The sequence below is a fragment of the Manis pentadactyla genome, chromosome X (genome assembly GCF_030020395.1).
Source record: "Manis pentadactyla isolate mManPen7 chromosome X, mManPen7.hap1, whole genome shotgun sequence".
In the NCBI taxonomy this organism is placed as follows: Eukaryota; Metazoa; Chordata; class Mammalia; order Pholidota; family Manidae; genus Manis; species Manis pentadactyla.
Window position 1 is genome coordinate 31930337 of NC_080038.1, and position 26696 is coordinate 31957032.

General features: G+C 40.2%; 1 protein-coding gene across 4 annotated transcripts in view; it reads right to left on the reverse strand.

The window, feature by feature from the left end:
* Positions 1 to 26696, reverse strand: part of PRRG1 (proline rich and Gla domain 1) — a 148711-nt gene that overhangs the window by 80177 nt on the left and 41838 nt on the right. For all 4 annotated transcript variants that reach the window (XM_036908997.2, XM_057496002.1, XM_036908999.2 and 1 more), the window contains one exon: positions 16349 to 16399. In XM_036908997.2, the coding sequence (XP_036764892.1) occupies positions 16349 to 16358 (10 nt within the window). In that variant the 5' untranslated portion in view covers positions 16359 to 16399. The remainder of the gene's footprint in view (positions 1 to 16348; positions 16400 to 26696) is intronic.

Genomic DNA, 26696 nt, shown 5'->3' on the forward strand with positions numbered 1-26696 from the left:
CTGACTACAAATCCCCTAGACAATGCAACCATCACACTCTCTTGTCCCCTCCTGGAATGAGCCAGGAGCTCTGTCCTCTCACTGTATGTCTCAATAAAAGCCTCTAACCTTGCTCTCCTACCTTGAGTGTTTGCAAAGCTCATTCTTTGGCTCCATGAACAAGAACCCCGGCATCATTTTGGGGGGCTCATCCAGGATAGCTTCCAAGGTATTGGTATCCGAGCCTGCCTTTTTCTTTCACTGTCCTTATAGAAGGAAGCTGTCTACGGCACTCAAAATCAGGCACTCATCAGCCATTTAAATGGGACTAGTCCGGCTGTCAATCTCAAAGTCTTGAGCGACAGGTTCCCCTGCGTCTCCCTCAGTGGATCTCCCATCTCCCTTGGGAGCCGGGAAAGTCAACTGAGTGGAGGCCAGGATTCCCTTTCAGAGGCTCTCCTTGGATGCGAGGGACTGAGGAAAGCCATGGGCAACTGTGAGAGTCTAGGCTGAGGATGCACTTCAGCGGCTTCTCAAAGGCCCACGTGTCTGGAATCAGATCCCGACAGCCCGACTGGGTATCTGTGAGGAGTGTCTCTCTCTCTCACTCTGACTTTCAGCCTCCCTTTTCAGGCCGCCCTGGCCTCTGGGTAAGGCAAAGATGCTCTTTACTTCCTTTACAAGCTCTATGTGTGCCTCTAACTTCGTCAATTTCATGGAACCTGATGTTCACCACTGCAAGGTAGGAGATCCACGCTTCACTCTTATTCCTAACTTAATGCTGCCCTTTTTTATCTCATAAAATGTATCTGGGCACCCGTTAGCCACTTAAAAGACAATTAGCATTGGCTACCAGTCTTAAGTCTCCGGTGAAAGGTTTCCCAGTGTCTGCTGTTCCTTGATCCCCAACTACAGGACGGGAATGTCTGGAACTGGCTGAACCAATTTCCTACTTTCAGATCCTAATCTGCAGACTCCAGGACTAGTAGACAATAGTCCTGGATCTCAGCTCTGGCTGATTGATCCGATGGCACTGAGTGAACCTCTGGCTAGGCTGCTGCCTATGCAAGAGTCACAGATGACCTCCGATCTTACAGATCAGCTGTTACAGTGAGTGACTAGCAGGATAATTCCCAGGCAGTGGCAGAAACTGGTGTTTGAGAGTTTAGACCCTCCCCATATATGTCTGTGGCAGCCTGTGAATTTTATCTCTGGCCTTGGAAAAAGTTCCCCTGCTCCTCATTCAAAGCAGTCCTCTTAGGCCTGCACCACTTTCTCCTGTGTAATGAAAATGAAATCTGTGAAGTAGTCAAGCTGAAACCTTGAGCCCAACATGTAAATGGCTCTATTCTATTGAACTCTCTTCCTTAGAGGCAGTCATCCTGGGGCTATGGAATTTCCTTATCTGCAGCCCCCAGGGAAGCGAAAGGGGCTTGTAACTCTTACTGACCACAACTCTGGCAGTGATAGGTCACACAGTCCCTGAACTTATCAGACAGGTAGGGGCCTCTTAAGAATGATCCCGAGTGTGAAATGCTAAAGCCTGTGCAGAGAAACTAGGGTCTGGTTTAGGACTCCCAGAAGGCGTAAAGTAAGAGCATACTGGTGAGGTCCCACTAGATCCAGGGCTCTGAAGCAACTCTTGCTTAGTGGGAAGGCAAGAGGGGAATCAAGGCAAGGTACAGGCCATGTTGGTAAGGCGTGGTTAAATCCAGTAGGCCTGGCAGAGGAGGTGATTGACCACTATCACCCAGGCTCCAAGGCGAGGGGACGCCCTCACAGAGAAAAGGCCTACCAGGTGTTGCACACCTGTCTTTCTCTCTCTCTTCCAGATGGGAGCATCCTCTTCAAGTTTAAAGCCAGACACACCTCTGGCATGCATTCTAAAGAATTGGGAGCAATTTAATCCCCAGACCCTGAAAAAGAAGTGTCTTATCTTCTGCACACAAGCCTGGCCTCAAAGAAACTCTCTGGTTAGGGAGGCTTGGCCCCTGAGAGAAGTATGCAATATAATAAGGCTATGCAGCTAAATCTATTTTGCCACAGGAAGGAAAACAGTCAAAAGTCCCATGCACTACTACAATATGGAACTGGTTTTCTAAATTTTTGGTGAAAATCTATTCTACTTATCAGGCTCATTATTATCCTCAAAAATTGGAGGTTTTTAAACTAAACTCCCTGAAACAGAAAAAAATTAATCTTCTGCAATACAGCCTGGTTTTAAATTAAATGGTGCTAGAATTATACTTGCATTTCATTTCCAGCCCCCTGGACATACACAGTCCCTATCAGTTCAGAGCCTTCATTGGCCCTGTTCATCTGGGCCATCTAGACCTTAACCCAGTTATATAAACTGCTTGCCCTTAGAGTGTACTCTTGAAAACTGAGATACTTTAAGTCAAATAAGCTAAAAAGAAAGAAGGCAATTGGATATCAGTAACTCAAATCTCTGTATCAGTTTACCTGTCTGTGTATATTTTTTTTATGAATAGTATTGCTAACTATAGTCATTACATCTCAATCTGTATGTTTGTGTGACTAAATATGTAAATGAAAGATCTTTTTCTACCTCCAGATGGTGTTAATAAGAATTGATTTAAAAACAAGCACTTGTAAAAATTGGGCATTCTAAAACTTCCAGAAAATTCTAATAGAAAATAGTAAGCATTAATGCTAATTTAAGTTGAACTGAAACGGACATGTCCTTATGGTTATCAGCTGCCTAAGTTTACCTAAAGTCATTCAAGTTGATGTTATCTGTTAAATCTTTCAAGGAAAAAATGGCTCTTAATGTTGAAAGACTGCAAAGTGTTTTCTAATTGTTTTATCAAAGCAGTTTCTCATACTTAAAGTCTCAATGAGTTGTCTAAGTACTGTGCAACCTTCTGTATTTGCCTTTAAGCTTTTATTGTCATTCTGGTTAAATAGAGAAGTATTGTTTCATAGTGACCTATGTATGATTCTATTTAGGCGAGTGCCTTAAAAAGACTTTCTTCTGACAGCTTCCTAAAATCAAATTCAAAAAGGTGCTTTTTTTTTTTTTACCTCTAGTTAACTCTGATATTTTCCAGAGGGCCCCTGGAACATGTTAGAGGAATTTTTTCTCCTCATCAGGAAAATATTTGCCTAATTTGGCTTATTTATCTGATATATAATTACCTGGAAAGCATTGTCAAAGGAAAATGATGCTAATGTTTTATGTTACAGAAATATCCAAATTTCCTTATGTCAACTGTCTTACAGTAAGCTCTCATCAGATTTTTCACCATTGTCATTTGTAAGTTTTGTCATTTATAGTCACTGTTTTATTACTCCTAAACTAATAAAGAACTAAATTCTACCAGAGCAAGTATCCTAAACTAGATTTCAGCAGAGCAGGTATTGGTTACATAGGATTAAGTAAACTAAGGAAAATCATTTTGTGGCTTTTTGTTTCAAATGTTGCTGATAAACTGTTTTAAGCTTTTTCTCTTAAGCTGACAACAGTTTAGTAAATGACAATACCTTTGTAAGCAGAATTGAAACATTCATCTTTCTCTCTACCTGATCCCTCCAGAATCTAAAAACTCTCAGTGACTATTTTTATATTTCATGGCAGTATATTTATTTGCATAAGTTCAGTAAGAATCTGCTTTCCTTGTAAGAGGACCAATTAAAAACACTGGTTATATTACCAAGGCTTTGACAGGAATGTCATACCTAAGAGTAAACTCATATGAACCAGACAGCTTTAAGGAACTAAGATTGACTTTATAGAGCCAACAAAGCCCCTTGGAAAAAATTGGCCTGGTACCTTGCTTACAGGGTTGCCAGCAGCCTTACTGGGTAAGGAAGGTCATTCCTGGGAGGTGCAGGAACCTCAGGAATGTCTTGGGGACCTCAAGAAGAGAGGAATTCACCCAAATCTACAGGTACTGCAGGCACAATCTGATGGCAAGTCTGGCTTGGCTTTATGGCCTTGAGAGGCCTTTAAATGTCCAATCTGAAATTCCTTATAAAAAGTACCAGCAAAGCACATTTAAGCCTATATAATCAATTGCTCTTCTTGCTGCACTTATGCAAATAATCAAGCCAAGTGTTAATTATTTTCTTAATCTGGTTACTTCTAATAAAAATGAGGGTTATTTTAGAGAAAAGTATTGCTTCAATAATGCAGCCTTATCTATACTAAATCCTAATACTAGTCATTGAGACATAGCCTAGAACAAGAATTCTAGTTTCCCCAAAATATCTAGCTATGATTCACCAGATGTGCTAGTTTTCTCCCATCATTTCAATTAAAGTTTTACTATTTCTAGTTCTCATATTCAGCCATGCATTCTTAAACTCATCAAGTTTATTCCTCCAAAATGGAAAATCCAACTCCAGATGTTGCTATCTAACCTAATAACATGATTTGTTCTATCTTGCCTGGAAGCCATAAAACTGCAAATAGTAATAGTAATGGAACCCAGAATGGAAGTGCCCATGTTTCGAGGCTCTCTCGACCGACTAGTGATGGAGACCTAACTGCACTCTTTACTGTGACCCCTCTCAGCATGAAGCAGCCAGAGCGGTCTTTGCCCCCTTTCCCTAGCAGCAGCTAGGGTCTCTATCTGTAGAGGAGGGAATGAGACAGGGACTGTGGGTGTAGTCAGAGTAGGGTGAGGGCCTCCGGAAAAAGCAAAGCAAGACAATTATAGACAGAACAATGTAACAATGTGCAAATAAATCCCTATCGAAACTCTGTGTTAAGCATTATGCAAAGTCAAGATCACACTAATTCTCTAGAGTAAAGGTACTAAACTAGGAATATAGACATCTTCAGTGAGATCAGTTAAAGCTCAAAAGGCCAGATGCAACTTGGCCTGAAATGTGTGAGTATTCCACAAATAGAGAAGGGTGTCTCAGCATAACCCGTGACTTCACTGTATCTCAACTATAAACAGCCTTAGCAAACAGACAACAACCCAGCCCACCTTGGGGGCAGGGCAGGTGGTATGAGTCTGCATCCCTAGCCCTTACCCACATTCCTGAAAATCCTCAGCTGACTACAAATCCCCTAGACAATGCACCATCATGGGCTCTCTTGTCCCCTCCTGGAATGAGCCAGGAGCTCTGTCCTCTCATTGTATCTCTCAATAAAAGCCTCTGCCCTGGCTCTCCTACCTTGGGTATTTGCTAAGTTCATTCTTCGACTCCATAAGCAAGAACCCCGGTATCACTGAGACTTTGTCTCATTTTGTCATGAAAATGCCAGTTGCTTGGGAACTGGTATGGGTGGGTGGGGGGCAAAATAAAAAGGCAGAAGAAAGTTTTAATTTTCATCTGAAGATTAAAGATAAGTACTCTAGTATTATGTACATAATATGTTGTGAGCCTATATATATATACACATTTGTAAAATCCTCACATTCTTTTCTTTGTGAAAATGTTAATTCTCTATTAAAATCTCACACATGATTTTATTTATATGTTCGGTTCTTATTTTTAACAGTCATCTCATACTATTCTGGTAGTCCATGATGTATTATATTCTTTATGTAAAGAACAACCACAAAGATAAAAACCTATGGATCAAGAAGGGTGACTTTGACTAGGTATGGAGTAAAATTGCAGTATTTCCAGACTCCCTCACCCGGCCTTAATCTATTTCCATATTAATAGGTGTTTCTTCCCACAGCCTCAAGGGACATGAGGTGGAGAGAAGCTGTTCTCATCTCCCCTCTATTGCACAACTTGGCCTGGCGCCTATCAGTTGCCAGGGCTCTGCCTGTGGAGTTTTTCCTGGAAGAAGTAGGCATGGGGGAGGCAAGTGCTGGCCAAGACCCAAGTGAGAGTGGCTAGAGGGGACGAACAGAGCCAGGCTTCTTGCAAGCAATAAATGGATTTCTCCCAATTTAGCTTTTCCCTTGACTGACTTCGGTCACACCAGTTTATTTGCCCCGCTCTAGGAACACGTTTCCCCTGGAGCTACACCAGGTAAGTGGTGCCTTAGGCACCTCCCACTGGGTTGTACACAACAAGCTTCTGAGTTAAGTGATCTTACCTACCTTGGTGACTGCCTATCAGTGCTGTTGCCTTTGAATTACTACAGCTATGGACCACTGCTGCTCAGAGGATTTTGGTATTTGAGGCACTTCACTGTCTGATAAACACGTCTTCTAGCTGTTAACAGATACAGTGATGAATACTCACCCAGCAAATGAATACTTATTAACAGCAAAGTATTATACATTCTTAAGAGTCACAAATACTGGGGGGCGGAGCCAACATGGCGGCGTGAGTAGGACAGTGGGAATCTCCTCCCAAAAACATATATACTTTTGAAAATACAACAAACACAACTAGCCCTAAAAGAGAGACCAGAAGACGCAGGACAGTGGCCAGACTGCAGCTACACCAGCGAAAACCCAGCGACTGGTGAAAGGGGTAAGATACAAGTCCCGGCCCGGCGGGACCCGAGCGCCCCTCCCCCCAGCTCCCGGCGGGAGAAGAATAGGCAGAGCGGGAGGGAGACGGAGCCCAGGACTGCCGAACACCCAGCCCCAGCCACCCCCACCAGAGCACAGACACAGTGCGTGGGCGGGGGGCCCTGGATACTGGGGGAACAGGGCAGTAAGACCTCTGAGCAGGTGCCGAAGCTGATGCCCCTGTGACAAAGAAAAGCAGGGGCTTTTTGAAAGCCTTAAAGGGACAGGGACTTAACAGCTTGACGGAAACAACACAGGTCATAGTCCAGCAGCTGGAAATTACAGGGAAAACCGGGCGCACTAACCCCCTGGGCAACAGCTCTGAGAACCCTCACGGAGGTAAACAGCCAAACAGCCCCCCCATCCATTACCCCTCCGGGCGCTGCAAAAGCAGAGAAGCAGCCTGAGACAAACTCCGCCCACAGAAAGGGAAATTCCTCCCTTCCGGCCAGGCAAGACACAAAGACCCAGTCTACACGCAATTACCCAACACAAGCCACTAGGGGCCGCAGTTGTCCCAGTAAAGAAAGGCCAGTAGCAAGTGAAAATTTTGGCCCTCCCAGCTGACAGTCAATAGCACCTGTCAACATGAAAAGGCAAAAAAATATGATCCAGACAAGACTAACCCAGACAGCTTCGGCATCTGCTACATCTTCCCCTGAGAAGGAATCTGGGGAGATAGATTTAGCCAGTCTTCCTGAAAAAGAATTCAAAACAAAAGTCATAACCATGCTGATGGACATGCAGAGAAATATGCAAGAACTAAGGAAGGAGAATACAGAAAAAAAACAAGCTCTGGAAGGACTTCAAAACAGAATGGAAGAGATGTAAGAGACCATTAATGGACTAGAAAACAGAGAACAGGAACGCAGAGAAGCTGATGCAGAGAGAGATAAAAGGATCTCCAGGAATGAAAGAATTCTAAGAGAGCTGAGTGACCAATCGAAAAGGAACAATATACGAATTATAGGTATACCAGAAGAAGTAGAGAGAGAAAAGGGGATAGGAAATGTCTTTGAAGAAATAATTGCCGAAAACTTCCCCAAACTAGGGGAAGAAATGGCCTCTCAGACCACAGAGGTACACAGAACCCCCATGACAAGGGATCCAAGGAGGGCAACACCAAGACACATAATAATTAAAATGGCAAAGATCAAAGACAAGGACAAAGTATTAAAGGCAGCCAGAGAGAAAAAAAAGGTTACCTACAAAGGAAAACCCATCAGACTATCATCAGACTTCTCAACAGAAACCCTACAGGCCAGAAGAGAATGGCATGATATACTTAATGCAATGAAACAGAAGGGCCTCGAACCAAGACTACTGTATCCAGCACGAATATCATTTAAATATGAAGGAGGGATTAAACAATTCCCAGACAAGCAAAAGTTGAGGGAATTTGCCTCCCACAAACCACCTCTACAGGGCATCCTACAGGGACTGCTCTAGATGGGAGCACTCCTAACAAGAGCACAGAACAAAACACCCAACATATGAAGAATGGAGGAGGAGGAATAAGAAGGGAGAGAAATAAAGAATCATCAGACCGTGTTTATAATAGCTCAACAAGCGAGTTAAGTTAGACAGTAAGATAGTAAAGAAGCTAACCCTAAACCTTTGGTAACCACAAACTTAAAGCCTGCAATGGCAATAAATTCATACCTTTCAATAATCACCCTAAATGTAAATGGACTGAATGCACCAATCAAAAGACACAGAGTAATAGAATGGATAAAAAAGCAAGATCCATCCATATGCTGCTTACAAGAGACTCACCTCAAACCCAAAGACATGCACAGACTTAAAGTCAAGGGATGGAAAAAGATATTTCAAGCAAACAACAGAGAGAAGTAAGCAGGTGTTGCAATTCTGGTATCAGACAAAACAGACTTCAAAATAAACAAAGTAACAAAAGACAAAGAAGGACATTACATAATGATAAAGGGCTCAGTCCATCAAGAGGATATAACCATTATAAATATATATGCACCCAATACAGGAGCACCAACATAACTGAAACAAATATTAACAGAACTAAAGGAGGAAATAGAATGCAATGCATTCATTCTAGGAGACTTCAACACACCACTCACTCCAAAGGACAGATCCACCAGACAGAAAATAAGTAAGGACACAGAGGCACTGAACAACACACTAGGACAGATGGACCTAATAGACATCTACAGAACTCTACATCCAAAAGCAACAGGATACACATTCTTCTCAAGTGCACATGGAACATTCTCCAGAATAGACCACATACTAAGACACAAAAAGAGCCTCAGTAAATTCCAAAAGATTGAAATCCTACCAACCAACTTTTCAGACCACAAAGGCATTAAACTAGAAATAAATTGAACAAAGAAAGCAAAAAGGCTCACAAACACATGGAGGCTAAACAACACGCTCCTAAATAATCAATGGATCAATGACCAAATCAAAATGGAGATCCAGCAATATATGGAAACAAATGACAACAACAACACTAAGCCCCAACTTCTGTGGGACACAGCAAAAGCAGTCTTAAGAGGAAAGTATGTAGCAATCCAAGCATATTTAAAAAAGGAAGAACAAGCCCAAATGAACGGTCTAATGTCACAATTATCGAAATTGGAAAAAGAAGAACAAATGAGGCCTAAGGTCAGCAGAAGGAAGGACATAATAAAGATCAGAGAAGAAATAAATAAAATTGAGAAGAATAAAACAATAGCAAAAATCAATGAAACCAAGAGCTGGTTCTTCGAGAAAATAAACAAAATAGATAAGCCTCTAGCCAGACGTATTAAGAGGAAAAGAGAGTCAACACAAATCAACAGTATCAGAAACGAGAAAGGAAAAATCACGACGGACCCCGCAGAAATACAAAGAATTATTAGAGACTACTATGAAAACCTATATGCTAACAAGCTGGGAAACCTAGGAGAAATGGACAACTTCCTAGAAAAATACAACCTTCCAAGACTGACCCAAAAAGAAACAGAAAATCTAAACAGACCAATTACCAGCAACGAAATTGAAGCGGTAATCAAAAAACTACCAAAGAACAAAACCCCCGGGCCAGATGGATTTACCTCGGAATTTTATCAGACATACAGGGCAGACATAATACCCATTCTCCTTAAAGTTTTCCAAGAAATAGAAGAGGAGGGGATACTCCCAAACTCACTATATGAAGCTAACATCACCCTAATACCAAAACCAGGCAAAGACACCACCAAAAAAGAAAACTACAAACCAATATCCCTGATGAACGTAGACGCAAAAATACTCAACAAAATTTTAGCAAACCGAATTCAAAAATACATCAAAAGGATCGTACACCATGACCAAGTGGGATTCATCCCAGGGATGCAAGGATGGCACAACATTCGAAAGTCCATCAACATCATCCACCACATCAACAAAAAGAAAGACAAAAACCACATGATCATCTCCATAGATGCTGAAAAAGCATTTGACAAAGTTCAACATCCATTCATGATAAAAACTCTCAGCAAAATGGGAATAGAGGGCAAGTACCTCAACATAATAAAGGCCATCTATGAAAAACCCACAGCCAACATTATATTGAACAGTGAGAAGCTGAAAGCATTTCCGCTGAGATCGGGAACTAGACAGGGATGCCCACTCTCCCCACTGTTATTTAACATAGTACTGGAGGTCCTAGCCACGGCAATCAGAGAAAACAAAAAAATACAAGGAATCCAGATTGGCAAAGAAGAAGTTAAACTGTCACTATTTGCAGATGACATGATACTGTACATAAAAAACCCTAAAGACTCCACCCCAGAACTACTAGAACTGATATCGGAACACAGCAAAGTTGCAGGATACAAAATCAACACACAGAAATCTGTGGCTTTCCTATACACCAACAATGAACCAACAGAAAGAGAAATCAGGAAAACAACTCCATTCAGAATTGCATCAAAAAAAATAAAATACCTAGGAATAAACCTAACCAAGGAAGTGAAATTCTTATACTCTGAAAACTACAAGTCACTCTTAAAAGAAATTAAAGGGGACGCTAACAGATGGAAACGCATCCCATGCTCATGGCTAGGAAGAATTAATATCGTCAAAATGGCCATCCTGCCCAAAGCAATATACAGATTTGATGCAATCCCTATGAAACTACCAGCAACATTCTTCAATGAACTGGAACAAATAATTCAAAAATTCATATGGAACCACTAAAGACCCCAAATAGCCAAAGCAATCCTGAGAAAGAAGAATAAAGTACGGGGGATCTCATGCCCCAACTTCAAGCTCTATTATAAAGCCATAGTAATCAAGACAATTTGGTACTGGCACAAGAACAGAGCCATAGACCAATGGAACAGACTAGACAATCCAGACATTAACCCAGACATATATGGTCAATTAATATTTGATAAAGGAGCCATGGACATACAATGGCAAAATGACAGTCTCTTCAACAGATGGTGCTGGCAAAACTGGACAGCTACATGTAGGAGAATGAAACTGGACCATTGTCTAACCCCATATACAAAAGTAAACTCAAAATGGATCAAAGACCTGAATATAAGTCACGAAACCATTAAACTCTTGGAAGAAAACATAGGCAAAAACCTCTTAGACATAAACATGAGTGACTTCTTCTTGAACATATCTCCCCAGGCAAGGAAAACAACAGCAAAAATGAACAAGTGTGACTATATTAAACTGAAAAGCTTCTGTACAGCAAAAGACACCATCAATAGAACAAAAAGGAACCCTACAGTATGGGAGAATATATTTGAAAATGACACATCCGATAAAGGCTTGACGTCCAGAATATATAAAGAGCTCACATGCCTCAACAAACAAAAAACAAATAACCCAATTAAAAAATGGGCAGAGGAACTGAACAGGCCGTTCTCCAAAAAAGAAATACAGATGGCCAATAGACATATGAAAAGATGCTCCACATCGCTAATTATCAGAGAAATTCAAATTAAAACTACAATGAGGTATCACCTCACACCAGTAAGGATGGCTGCCATCCAAAAGACAAACAACAACAAATGTTGGCGAGGCTGTGGAGAAAGGGGAACCCTCCTACACTGCTGGTGGGAATGTAAATTAGTTCAACAATTGTGGAAAGCAGTATGGAGGTACATCAAAATGCTCAAAACAGACATACCATTTGACCCAGGAATTGCACTCCCAGGAATTTACTCTAAGAATGCAGCAATCAAGTATGAGAAAGACCAATGTACCCCTATGTTTATCGCAGCACTATTTACAATAGCCAAGAATTGGAAGCAACCTAAATGTCCATCGATAGATGAATGGATAAAGAAGATGTGGTACATATACACAATGGAATACTACTCAGCCATAAGAAAAGGGCAAATCCTACCATTTGCAGCAATATGGATGGAGCTGGAGGGTATTATGCTCAGTGAAACAAGCCAAGCAGAGAAAGAGAAATACCAAATGATTTCACTCAGCTGTGGAGTATAAGAACAAAGGAAAAACTGAAGGAACAAAACAGCACCAGAATCACAGAACTCAAGAATGGACTAACAGGTACCAAAGGGAAAGGGACTGGGGAGGATGGGTGGGTAGGGAGGGATAAGGGGGGGGAGAAAAAGAGGGGTATTAAGATTAGCATCCATAGGGGGGTGGGAGAAAGGGGAGGGCTGTACAACACAGAGAAGACAAGTAGTGATTCTACAACACTTTGCTACGCTGATAGACAGTGACTGTAAAGGAGTATATAGGGGGGACCTGGTATAGGGGAGAGCCTAGTAAACAAAGTATTCGTCATGTAAGTGTAGATTAATGATAAAAAAAAAAAAAAGCAGTTCCTGTGTGGTGACCTCCAATGAGTTCTACACAATGATATAAAGGGCATATAAAAGTGTAGGCAAAGAGTCTGTTTGTGTTTATATAGAGGATCAAAGCCTAATTTGGCTACCCCGAAAATGAACTAAGATACGATATGAAAAAGAACTTCCAACATCAGCACACTTGGGAAGACTCATGACAGAAGATGATCAGCAAAAAAAAAAAAACCCCAACAAAGATCCACGCACTGCCACAGCTGTAGATGCACTCATCCCACCAGTTCCTGGACTTGCCCTGGGAATGAAGGATATATCTAAGCTGGCCTGTGCATACAGTAAAACAACAAATTTGACTGGATCTATACTGTGGAACTCAACCAAGAATTAGGAGAAGTGCAAATTGTAGCACTCCAAAATCTTACAACCACAGACTATTTACTGTTAAAAGAACATAAGGGATGTGAACATTCCCCAGGAATGGGTTGTTTTAATTTATCTGAATTCTCTCAGACTGTTCAAGTTCAGTTGGACAACATCCACCATATCATAGATAAGTTTTCACAAATGCCTAAGGTGCCTAACTGGTTTTCTTGGTTTCACTGGAGATGGCTGGTAATTACAGGTATGCTTTGGTTATGTAACTATACTCCTATTATGTTAATGTTTGTGCACAATTTAATTAGTAGTTTAAAACCTATCCATGCTGAAGTTACTCTACAAGAAGATATGTCAAAGAAATAATCAATCTTCCCAGGTTTTCTTCTGCCTGCTACTTCTATAGCTTTTCTTCTTCCTACCGAATTACAACCTTTAAATAGAACTCGTGCCACATGTCGAATTTACTGAGTATCATAATTCTTCCAAGTGGTAAAGACACCTCAAGACAAATGCTGGGCATAGAAGCCACAGGGCATAAATATGCAAAGAAGTAAAAAGCTAACCTTTTCAAACAATAAGGCTTCTCTCTCACTTACCAACATTTCCCTGTATGGCCCCGGAAGATGACTGGTTAGCCAGAGACAGGTAAGATTCCTCAAGGGAGGAACAACCTAAGACAGGCACAGTTGCAGGGGGCCATCAGGTGAGAAAATGGGGATCAGAGGTGAGGCTTAGAACCTCCCCCCTCATGTTCTGAGAGAAATCTTCTGCATACATGGATGTTTATTGCCCTTGTCTAGCTCGGATTAACACATAGTCTACAGGCACACACCTGATCATCTACATTTGCTCTCTTACAACACTAAACTATGTTTTCTACCTTTATCCTGTATCTACCTACCACTTCAGCATTTTATTAAAAATAATAATAATAAAGAGAGAAATGTGGTATCCACATATAAATCAAGTTTAAAAATCAAATGAATATTCATATTTAACTGTTTATAGTTCATAATGCATGAACAAAACCGAAAGCTTCTGTGATGACTGCCCTTGTAATGTTCACCATGTAACTTATTCACTATGTAAGAATTTGTACTCCATGTAAGAACTTGTTCGTTATGCATCAGAAGATTGGAGACTGACGAAAATTAGGCTTGGGGTGGATTAATGATTGTGCATTGAGTATTGACCCCCCTATACAGAATTTTATTGTTGTTAACAACTATTTGATCAATAAATATGAGAGATGCCCTCACACAAAAAAAAAAATATATATATATATATAAACACACTTCCAATTGTAAAATAAATAAGTAACCGGGATGTAATGTATGGCATAAGGAATATAGTCAAAATATGGTAACAACTTGGTATGGTGATAGCTGGTACCTAGAATTATCATGTATATAAACGTTGAATCACTGTGTTGTACACCTGAAACTAATGTAATACTGTGTGTCAACTACCCTTCAATAAAAAAAAAAAGTCACAAATACTAATCCCTAGCTCAGAACTCATATATGGTAAATAAGATTTCAATGCCACATACAAAGGACGCTGATGGTGGCCTATTAAGTTAAAGGCACAAGTATGTTCTCATCTCCTCTACTGTTTTTATTTAGGACTGTTTATAATTTTTTTCATGTCACAAAGGAATGATTCATTTAACATATAATTTCTTAATCTAATATCAGAGAATACTAAAAGAAATTTGCCTGCATTTTCACCTACACTGGTTTTCCAGCTGTGTTATTTATTTTCACGGCTCCTTAGTTAATAAGGCTAGTGCCATGTCTTTGTGATATTTCCCTCTGTTGTCCCTTTGTGTGACACACTGAGCCATGTTTGAGAGACTCTTTGCCAAGTCCAGTACAAACCTCATTGTACAATGCCAGGAAAGAAAAAATGAGCACACAGTAGTGTCTTTTCACTGACAAAGTCAGTAATAAACAAGTGAAATCAGACAAACTAAGTCAAGCTTGGAGAGTGAAGGATAGAGGCTCTGAGATTCAGGATGTTAATGGTGCTTTTAAAGTAGTCAACACAGTCAAAATGATGCTATTACTACCTTCTGTGTACTGCAAAAGTAGCATTTCTTGAAGTACTTCCCTTATCTCCAGGTTGGAAACATGCTCATCTTCGCAGATTACATTATCATGCCCTGTCCTTTAGCAAGAACTCTATTAACTGCCCAACCATTTAAACAAATACTTGCTAAGGCACCTTTTAAAGTAAGCACTTCATGATGGCCTCACTAATGACCTGATGATCCTTCTGAAAAGGAACAGAGGAAACAGGAAGGAATGTATTGCCCTGTCTCAGTACAGCTTTCCTCCGTATGTCCATGATGAAATCCGACAATCAGAACATTTTCCAAATCTATCTGAGGCTTGAGAGTAGGTGAGTACCAAGCCATGCTGAGTAACTCTGGAAGCTTCTGTTGATAACTGATGTGGGGTTAGAACATGGCATGAATTAATCCCAGAACTGTGTGTGACCAGTTTTGTAAAATGTATGCATTAAAAAAAAATTTCTAAACTGTCAGAGATTGTTATCTTTTGTGAAGGTTGGGAAAGAACCACAGTCCTGGGGGTAATCAATCTCCTAGGGCAGCTTTGGAGAAAACAGGCAAAATCTGACTCAACAAAGTTCAGGAAGATATTTTCCATGATTGATCTGCAAGTCACTGGAGCTGCTTAAGAGGGCCCAGTACTAAGGTGGGGCAAGCCAAGTGCCTAGAGCACAGAACAGAAGGAGGCACTCTCTGTCACTCACATAAGCCCTGTCCCATCCCTGCTGCCTACAGAAGCATCTGATCAATAACGTCATTTGAACCGTTAGAAATCAGAACCAGTGAAGGTATTACTTATTCAATAAGGACAGCAATAAGCAGATACCACTGCTCTCTTCCATTATACTTTATTGAGTTCTCAAAGTGCTTTCACATTACGCCAACAACAACTTCCTGAGGCTAGAAGTGCGGAATGTATTAATTGCACCTCAGAGATGCAAGTTCAGGGAAGCTCTAGGCTATGATCAAGGTAGTAGAGGCAGAACTTGAATTCAGGCCTGTGACTCTGTCTAGTACTCTTCTCACCATACTAAACAAAATCAAGTCTCCCTCTGAGGTTCTTTGTAGCATCTGCTTTTATGGTCTACACTGATTGGGAAAATTTATGAAGTCACTGGTGGCTAGCTAATACTAACAACAAAAGGACCTTAAATTTGTCTTTTGTCCAATGCCCATAAATGGCCTTATGAGCAAAGAAAAATAAGAGGAATTCATCTAATGGTTCTTAATGCCAGGCCTTAACATTTTAGGGGAAATCAAGACTATTTATAAATCAACCTCATACATGAATTTTTTTAATACTATCACTGGTTGCATAGAGAATCATTTTTTGTTAGTCATTGGAAACATATTAGTAACTTCGATAAAAGTTGTAAAGAAGCTGTGAGATTAGGGCAGGTCTATATAACATCGAGCTTGAGCCTTCTCTCCTTGTACTGGGAGATGTCCAGAAAAGAGCAAAAGAAAAAAAATGGCCCCTGCCAAGGAACAAAATACGGTCTGTTGGTCTTTCTCTTCACAGCCCTGCGTTAGATGAAAACTTTCTAATGTTAACCAGAAATACAGTATAGGTGTCCACAAAAAAAGTTTCAAGTTGCAAATCTCATTTCCAGGATTCAGTGTATTAAAATGGAGAGAGTCTAAATTATTTAAAAGCAAAGTGAACTTACTCCTCCCCATGTTTTCTTGAGGTCTTCTGCAGATCCCTGGATGATGATTCCCTGTACAAAACACAGGACACACACACACAGTCAGATTCACAGAGGCTGAGTCACTATATTAATAAGTTCCATTAAAGCTGATGTGGTCAACATGAGCATTTCATTTTAGTGCAATCCAGTCTTGCCCCCTTACATAAATGTTTTCTCCATCACAAACAGGTATCTAACCTCAGAGGACAGAACCACAGTATTCTGGAAGCACAGGCTCTATATCAACTTACTATGACCTTGTTTATCTGACATTAGTTTCCGTCCTTGACAAATAAAAAATCAAATTGGTCATATGTTTCTCTCTTAGGAAGGCAGTGATAAGAACAAAACACGGTGGATAGAACTGACAAAAGGCACAGTTTTAATAACCAAGACAGCACACATGTTATTAGTTTGCCATCTCCGGTTCCTCTTCAATGTCATTCTGTGACAAATCCAATGCCATTTACAGTGTAACATTTTCCTGAATGGTGTCAAACAGCAGTACTCCTAATCAAATTATTCCCGAAGCAAAACAGACCACAGAGTTATTACTAATAAACAGTATGAATCTGTAACCAACAGACTCTTTAGAGGAAAAAAATCCACACTGCAAATGCAGTTTTGCATGGAGGAACAGCAATTCTGTTTTTCAAAGATGAAAATATATACATGAAAGCTAAGTCACCCCATAATGCTTCATTTTCTCACAGGGTTCAATCATAGAGCTACCACACATTTACTGTTCACCTGCCACATTCCCAAGATGCAGTTAAGCATCAGAGAAGCAAAATTACAAGACAATCTACCTGTCCAATAAGGATTATGCAACCTATTTGAAGTTAAGCATGAAAGGGAGAGTGATATTATACAGATGGCCACATGGGTCATTCCTGACTTCAGTCCCCCTCACAAGAAGACCAACTAGCAACTATCCATAGAGAAGATGCGACCATGAGAAGCTCACATTAGAAGAGTAAGAGAACTGGACACGCTCTGACCACACTGGCCTTCCCTGACACCAGCACAGCATTGGCACCCAGAGGGCTCCCTTAGGCCTATGGAAAAGAGACCCCACAGTGGATATCCAGCTCTCCTGGCATGTGGGATACTTCCCAGGCAGCCCGTTCAAGGCTTGCCTCACAGGGATCAATGAAGGAACCTGCAAGGTTTAACCAAGGGGATCAGACAGAGATGGGGGTGTTACAGTTTGTTAGTTTGCTTACAGCAAACAGTGCTCAGGTTCTATCAGACCACATTTCTGCTTAGAGCAGTGCCTAAGCACAGATCCCAGCCAGCAGCTCTGACCAACTGCAGAGCTGAATCAGCGGCCCCCTCTGGCTAGGGAGCTCAGTTGGCAGTTCTGCCTGATTTGGATCCCCACCAACAGTCCATCCCCAGTGGAGCCTGTTCTACTACCCCACCCAGGAAGGGAAGCAAATTCCCAGCCCCACCCAAGTGCTGAGAATAGCCTACATTCCTGCCCACTCAAGAGACCTGGCTAGAGAACTGGAGCAGCCGTGAAGCCTATCCTACAGTCCCAGTTGGTCAGGGAGCCAAGCCAGCAGTCCTGCCCAACTACTGAGCATAGCATCTGGCCACACATACCCTGAACAGTGACCTGGGCAACATGGGAGCCCAGCCTGTAGTCCCACCCAGCCACAGAACTCAGCCTACAACCCTCATAAGCAGAGGACCCCAGCCTTTACCATACCCAATTGCTGAACACAGCTTGTAGCCTTGCCCAGACAGGTAAGAAGCCCAGCCAGTAACTCCATCCAATCAAGAAGCATAGTTTATGGCTCCACCCAGCAAGGAAGCTTAGCCAGTGACATTGCCTACCAGATGAGCAGAGCTAATGGCTCATGTGATCACAAACACCAGCTTGCAGCCCTACTTAATTTCAGGGCACAGTCTCTGGCCCTACTTGATCCCAGAGCACAGCCTGAGGCCACATCAGGCCACTAAGCCCTGCCTTCAGCCCCACCTAAACACAGAGTACAGCCAGTGGTACCACCTGGTTGTGGAGCACAGTCTCAGATCCTGTATAACTAGGAGTAACTGCACAGCCCAGCCTGCAGCCCTGCCCAATCACAGAGTTCAACCAACACCACCACCCTGACCCAGAGAACACAGCCTGGAACTTTGTCCAACCAGAGCTCACTGCAGAGCCCAGCTAGTGCCCCCACCTGACTGCATAGCACAGTTAATAGTCCCACCCAAATAGGGAGACGGTTGTCTAGTGGTTCTGCTTGAACATGGAGCCCAACTAACAGGCCTACACAACTGCAGACCAGACAGTGGCATCCCCACAACTTCAGAGCACAGGTGGTGACCTTGCCAATCTAGAGACTCCAATAGCAAGCCCTGCCCTCAGAGGCTACCAGATGGTAGCTAGAGGCTACCTGTCAAGTACCTCAAAGCTGTAGTAACTGGTGAAGGTCTTTCCCTGCCAAAATGAACCTGTAAAGTCTGAAAGAGAAGGCCACTTAAACAAATGCACAGATACCAATGCAAAGAATAAAGATCATGAAGAAACAGGTAAACAGAACACCACCAAAAGAAACTAATAAAGTCCTAATAAGTGACCCTAACAAAATGGAGATAGATGAACTACCTGAAAAAGTATTCAGAATAATCCTCTGAAAGAACTTCAGTGAACTACAAGAACACACAGACAGAAAGCTAAATGAAATTACAAAAACAATGCATGAACAAAATGAGAAGATCAACAAAGAGAAACTATCAAAAAACAAATTTTAGAGCTGAAGAATACAATGACAAGAATTCAAAAGAACAAAATGGCAATAGTAAGTGCTTACCTATCAATAATTACTTTAAACATAAATGGATTAAGTTATCCAATCAAAAGACACAGAATAGCTAAATGGATAAAAAACAAGATCCCAACAACATGATGCTTAGGAAACTCATTTTAGTTTTAAGGACACAAACAGAATGAAGTTAAGGGATGGAAACAGATATTCCAAGCAAATGATAACCAAAAAGAAAGCAGGGATAGCTATACTTATATCAGACAAGATAGACTTTAAGCTAAAAATGGTCACAAGAGGCAAAGAACATCATTATATAATGAAAAAGGAGTCAGTTAATAAGATACAATAATCATAAATATTTATGCATCCAACATTGGAGCTCCTAAATATATAAACCAAAACTAACACAACTTAAAGGAGGAATAAACAGCAGGACAATCATAGTTGAGGACTTTAATACTCCATTTTCAACAATAGATAGATCATCCAGAGAATCAATCAAGAAACAGGAGATTTAAACACTTAAGACCAAATGGACTGCACAGATACATACAGAACACTTCACGCAGCAGCAGCAAGATACATACTCTTCTCAAGTGCACAGGGTGCCTTTTCTAGGATAGATCATATGGTAGGCCACTAAACTAAGTCTCAACAAATTCAAAAAGGCAGAAATTATATCAAGTATTTTTTAGAGCCACAGTGGTATGAGTTAGAAATCAATAACTGGAGGACAGCTAGAAAATTCTCAAATACATGGAAACTAAACAACACACTCCAACCTACAGACCAAAAAAGAAATTAAAAGTGAAAAAAATATCTTGAGATACAAAAATGGAAACACAGCATAAAGAAAACCAATGGGATAGAGCAAAAGCAGGTCTAAGAGGGAAGTATGTAGCAATAAACTTCCAAGAAAAAAGATATAAAAAAAAACCTAACTTTATACCTCTAGGAACTAGCAAAATGAACTAAGCCCAAAATTAGTAGAGGAAGGAAATACTAAGTATTAGAGCAGACCTAAATGAAATATAGAATAGGAAAACAACAGAAAAGATTAACAAAACTAAGTTGGTCCATTAAAAAGATGACCCCCCAAATAAAAGAGGCCATGAAATCAGAAATGAAAAAGGACACATTACAAATAATACTACAAATACAAAGGATCATGAGACTGCTATGAAGAATTATATGCCAACAAACTGGACAACCTAGAGGGAGCAGATAAATTCCTAGATACATACAACCCACCATGACTGAATGATGAAGAAACAGAAAATCTGAACAGATCGGTAACAAATAAGGAGATTGATTAAGTCATCAAAAACCTCCCAACAAAGAAAAGCCAGGACCAAATGGTTTCCCAGCTGAATTTAAACATTTAAAGACGAATTAGTGCCAATCCTTCTAAAGCTCTTCCAAAAAATTGAAGCGGGAACATTTCCAAACTCATTTTATGAGGCCAGCATTACACTGATACCAAAGTCAGATAAGGGCACTAGAAGAAAACTATTGGCCAATATCCCTGAAGAACAGAAATGAAAAATTCACAACAAAATACTAGCAAACAAAATTCAACAACACATTAAAAAGATTATACACCATGTTCAAGTGGGATTCAACCCTGTGATGCAAGAATGCTTCAACATATGCACATCAATGAATGTGATACATCACAATAATAGAAAATAGCAATCATCTCTCAACTGATGCAGGAAAATCATTTGATAAAACTCAACATTCACTAATGGTTTTTAAAAACTCTCAACAAATTGGGTATTGAAGGAATGTACCTCAACACAATAAAGGCATGTAAAAGAAGCCCACAGCTAATATCATATTCAACATGAAAGGCTGAATGCTTTCCCTCTAGGATCAGGAGCAACACAAGGGTGCCCATGTTCACCACTCCTACTCAACATATTACTGGAAGTCCTATTGAGACAAGAAGAAGAAATACAAGGCATCTAACTTAGAAAGGAAGCTGTGAAATTCTCTGTAGATGACATGATCTTGTATATAGAAAATCCTAAAGACTCCACCAAAAAAACTGTTAGAATAAAAGAATTCACTAAAGTTGCAGGATGAAAAATCAACATATAAATATCAGTTGTATTTCTATACATTAACAATGAACTATTTGAAAAAGAAATAAACAATCCCATTTATAATAGCATAAAAAAGAATAAAATACAAGAAATAAAAGGAGGTGAATGATCTATATACTGAGAATGGTAAAACACTGATGAGCAATATCACAGAAGACACAAAAAAATTGAAAGATTTCCTCAGTTCATGGATTGGAAGAATTAATATTGTTAAAAATCCATACTATCCAAAGCAATCTACAGATTCAATAAAATCCCTATCAAAATACCTATGCCATTTTTCACAGAACTAAAACAAATAATCCTAAACTTCGTATGGAATGACAAAAGATCCCAAATAGCCACAACAGTCTTGAGAAAGAAGAATAAATAAAGATGGAGGTATCATGCTCCCTAATTTGAAAATATATCACAAAACTATAGGAATCAAAACAGTAAGGAATCAAAACTGGCAAACAAACAGACCAAAGGAACAGAATCCAGAACACAGAAATAAACCTATGCATATAAGGTCTACTAATATTGACATGGGAGCCAAGAAAACTCACCACAGAAAAGATGTCTCTTCAATAAATGGTGCTGGAAAAACTAGATAGTCACATGTAAAATAATGAAACTGAACCCTTACCTTATACCGCTGACAAATATGAACTCAAAATGGATTAAAGACTTAAATGTAAGACCTGAAACCATAAAACTACAAGAAAACAAAGGGAAAAAGCTCTTTGACACTGGTTTTGGTAATGATTTTTTTGGATATGACTCCAAAAACACAAACAACAAAAGAACAAATAAGTGGGATTACATCAAACTGAAAAGCTTCTGCACTGCAAAAGAAATGATCCACTATATGAAAAAGCAACCTAAGGAACAGGAGAGTGTATCTGCAAGCCACATAACTGTTAAGGGGTTAATATCCAAAATATACAATGAACCAATAGCAAAAAATAACAAAATTTAAAAATGGGTAATGAACCTGAGTAAACAATTTTCAAAAGAAAACACACAAATGGCCAATGCATGGGTGCATGAAAAGGTGCTCAACATCACTAATCGTCAGGGAAATGCACATCAAAACCACAATGAGCACACACCTCAACAAACAAAAAGCAAATAATCCAATTAAAAAATGGGCAGAGGAGCTGAATAGACACTTCTCCAAAGAAATTCAGATGGCCAACAGGCACATGAAAAGATGCTCCACATCGCTAATCATCAGTGCAATGCAAATTAAAACCACAATGAGATATCACCTCATACGAGTTAGGAAGGCCACCATCCAAAAGACAAATAACAACAAATGTTGGCAAGGATGTGGAGAATGGGGAACCCTCCGACACTGCTGGTGGGAATGTAAATTAGTTCAACCTTTGTGGAAAGCAGTATGGTGGTTCCTCAAAAAACTAAAAATACAAATACCATTTGACCGAGGAATTCCACTCCTAGGAATTTACAAGAATACAGGAGCCCAGTTTGAAAAAGATATATGCACCCCTATGTTAATCGCAGCACTATTTACTATAGCCAAGAAATGGAAGCAACCTAAGTGTCTATCAGTACATGAATGGTAAAGAAGAAGTGGTACATATACACACTGGAATATTATTCAGCCATACAAAGAAAACAAACCCTACCAGTTGCAACAACATGGATGGAGCTAGAGGGTATTATGCTCAGTGAAATAAGCCAGATGGAAAAAGACAAGTATCAAATAATTTCACTCATCTGTGGAGTATAAGAACAAAGAAAAAAACTGAAGAAACAAAACAGCAGCAGACTCACAGAACCCAAGAATGGACTAACAGTTACCAAAGGGAAAGGGACTTGGGTGGATGGGTCGGAAGGGAGGGATAAGAGGATAAAGGGGCATTACGATTAGCACACATAATGTAAGGGGGAAGCATGGGGAAGGCAGTACAGCACAGAGAAGCAGTGATTCTATAGCATCTTACTACACTGATGGACAGTGACAGTAATGGGGTATGTGGTAGGGACTTGATAATAGGGGGAATCTAGTAACCACAATGTTGCTCATGTAAGTGTATATTAATGATACCAAAATAAAAAAAACCCACAATGAGCTATCACCTCACACCTGGTAGAATGTCTATTATCAAAAAGAACAGAGATAACAAATGCTAGCAAATGTGTGGAGAAAGGGGAACCCCTGTACTCTGTTGGGACTGTAACCTGGTGTAGCCACTGTAGAAAACAGTATGGAAGTTCCTAAAAAAATTAATGAAATAGAAGTACCAAATGATTCAGCAATTCTACTTTGGGGTATATGTCTGAAGGAAATGAAATCATTCTCTGGAAGAGATTTCTGTAATCACCATTTCACTGCAGCATTATTTACAATAGTTAAGACATGGAAACACCTAAATATCCACTGACAGATGAATGGATAAAAAAAATGTTATATACTTATATACATACCCATACCCACACAATAGACTATTAGCCAAAAAAAAAAAAGGGAAAGGAAATTTCTTCCATTTACAACAATATGGATGAACCCTGAGGGAATTATGCTAAATGAAATGCCAGACAGTGAAAGAGAAATACTGTATAATCTCACTTATATGTGGAATCTAAAAAAAAAAAAAAATCAAACTCATAAAGCTAGTAGACTGGTGGTTGCCAGGGGTAGGGCAGGGGGAAGGGGAATGGATGAAGGTGGTTAAAAGGTACAAACTTCCAGTTTAAGATGAATAAATTCTGGGGAAGTAATGTACAGCATGGTGACTATAGCTATCAATACTGTATTATATATTGGAAAGATATGAAGCAAGGCCATCTTAAAAGTTCTCAACATACAAACACAAAATTATGATGTTGTAAGGTGACAGATCTGTTAACTAGCTTTATTGTGGCAATCACTTCACAATATATATGGGTATCAAATCATCACATTGTACAGCTTAAACTTAAATTTCAACAATGTTATATGCCAATTCTACTGCAACAGAGCTGAGGGAAAAGGAAGTTAAGCATACTGAAACAGAGACAATCAGGGGATAAATAGGAGATTGAGACCTGGTAACTAATTGTGCAGCACTGGAAAATCATTTTCTACCTCAAATTCTTTGCAAAACGAGGAGGCTGAACTAGATGAGTGTTTCCCGAATTGACCTCCACAGGATGTTGTTAGAAGGTGTATTCAAAAACAATGCTGTGATCAACTACATGTAAGAAATGCTGCCTTAAGGCTAAACAGGTTTATTCTAAGACTTTACAGTGCCTTAAAAATGCTAATTAGCAACATGACAAAAGTATAGTCTTTCAATGTATGTGGCTACATAATCCTTTCTGTCAGCCATCAGTATTTCTCAGGAGTACTACGCTTTGGAGCTCAGTGTGGGCAACTAAGCAAGATAACTTGTAAAAGCCTGTTGCTGCTCTGAAATTTCCCTATTTTCTAACAAGTTATTAATTTGTATGGAACAAAATTAACAGAAAGTAACCCAAGAAGGAAGTCAAGGGGGGCTAGACTGTCAGAGAATTTTGGAGTCAAAAGGAACTTTGGAAATCACCCCACCATTTATTTCAAGCAGCAAACATTCCCAAAAAATCTTATGCGGAATACCAATATAGAACATGGGCCAGGGCTAAACTCTTCCGTAAGAACTGACGTAGAGGGCTGTAGGGGCCCCCCGCTGGGATTTCTCCTTGAGGCAGCTAGATACACCTCCTCAGAACCATACCAGCACAGGAAGCAGTGTGAAATCCAGTGACCCCTGACCCTTCTGATGAAGCCATTCTAGGAAGGCTCTCGGAAAGAGCTGGAACTTGCGTATTTACAGGAAGGTTCTTCACTCTTCCCAAGAATTGTCTCAATTTTAACTGTAACCCCTTCAAGTCAGATAAATAAGCATTATGCAAAGAGAATTATAAAACTTCTTACTCTAGGAAAAACCTTAAGAAAGTTAATGTACTATATGCAATCCCTGTGAAATGAGAAGCCGTGAAAGAGTTAAGCAGGAGAGTCATATGGCTAAATTTAGATTTTAGGAAGCCATCTCTGGCAGCTGGAGCCAAAGATTTGACTGGTGGTACAGTGATAGAGTACAGTGCTATCACAGATGCCTGGTCAATCTGGCAGGACTTCTCATATTTTGTTTATTCATTAGTATTTAATACAGTATTTTTGGAAAGAATTGAGCCATTCTCAGTTGTGTCAGGGGACCCACAAGGAAAGGGCTATCAGGCATGGGCCAGGATTTTCTGAGAGGACTTGCCTCTGCAGAGGTCAGCGTGGTAGAAAAAGAGCCATCCAAGGCAGCTCTCTACCAGGGCAAGATGAAGCCCAGGAGGAAAAAGATCAATACCGCCTGTCAGCTGCCTCACCTAGTGTGCTAGCAGTAAACTGCCAAATATCAGAATCTTTTTTTAAAGAAAATAATTTCCTTGCAGAGATATGGGGTTCAAGGCCTACTGCCTATATCAGCCCCAAACCCTGAACTACTCCAGCCCCAGGTTACCTCCCTGCTTCTTCTGATGTCCAGGTTTAGCTTGGTCTTTCCACTCTGATCCCCTGTTGCTCTATTCTCTTTTTTTCAGCTGGGATCTGTGTGTTTTCTCGTTGTTACACATCTCTAAACAGGAGGATCTGTCAATCTGGATTCTCAGGTTCCCACCCCAAACTAAACATTACTTCTACAACAATGGCAACACACTTAAAAAACAACTACTCTATTACTACTACTACTACCATAAAGCAGCTTTTAGACATTAGGATTTACCCAGCCTGGCACTGAACACTCTCCATAACCAGGTTCAACCTTCCTTAACAGTCACACCACACTCTAACCAAACTGGCCTCTATTCATCCCTTAAATCTGCCTTTAACTGTTTGAACTCTATGCCCCCGCTCTTGTCCTCTGCATTATCTACACCTCCTAAAATTCCATTCAATCTTCAGTATCAGTAGTGAAGCCTTTCCTCACTACCTGAACAGAAAGTAAGCTTTTTGCTTTGAACCCTCATACAATATGGAATTTAAACATTATCTCATATAGATATACATACATTACAGTATCTCTCAGACTGTCCAACTCTTGAAAGGTAAGCAATTTGTCTTCTATATCCATGGTCAGCTTGTATAGGGCACTAGATCATTCCCAATGAGGGTTCTAGGGGCCCACACAAACGACTTAGGGGAAGCTCTCATACCAAGAGTGTTCAGGACACATTGCTTTTGCCTGTTTCCCTTAGTATAGATCAGTGCATCAAACTCCAGTCATTTACATTCCATCTTAACCTTAGGATTTTTGCTAAATGCATTTATTGTCTACACGTACTCACTAAATGTTTCTTTCAGTTAAGTCAATTTTTTATTTTTACTTCACTATCCACATTAGCCTTGTCCTATAAAATAGTGTATGAAAGCATGTATTTGATATGTTTTCTAATGCATACAAAAATGCATAACTATTGAAGTTC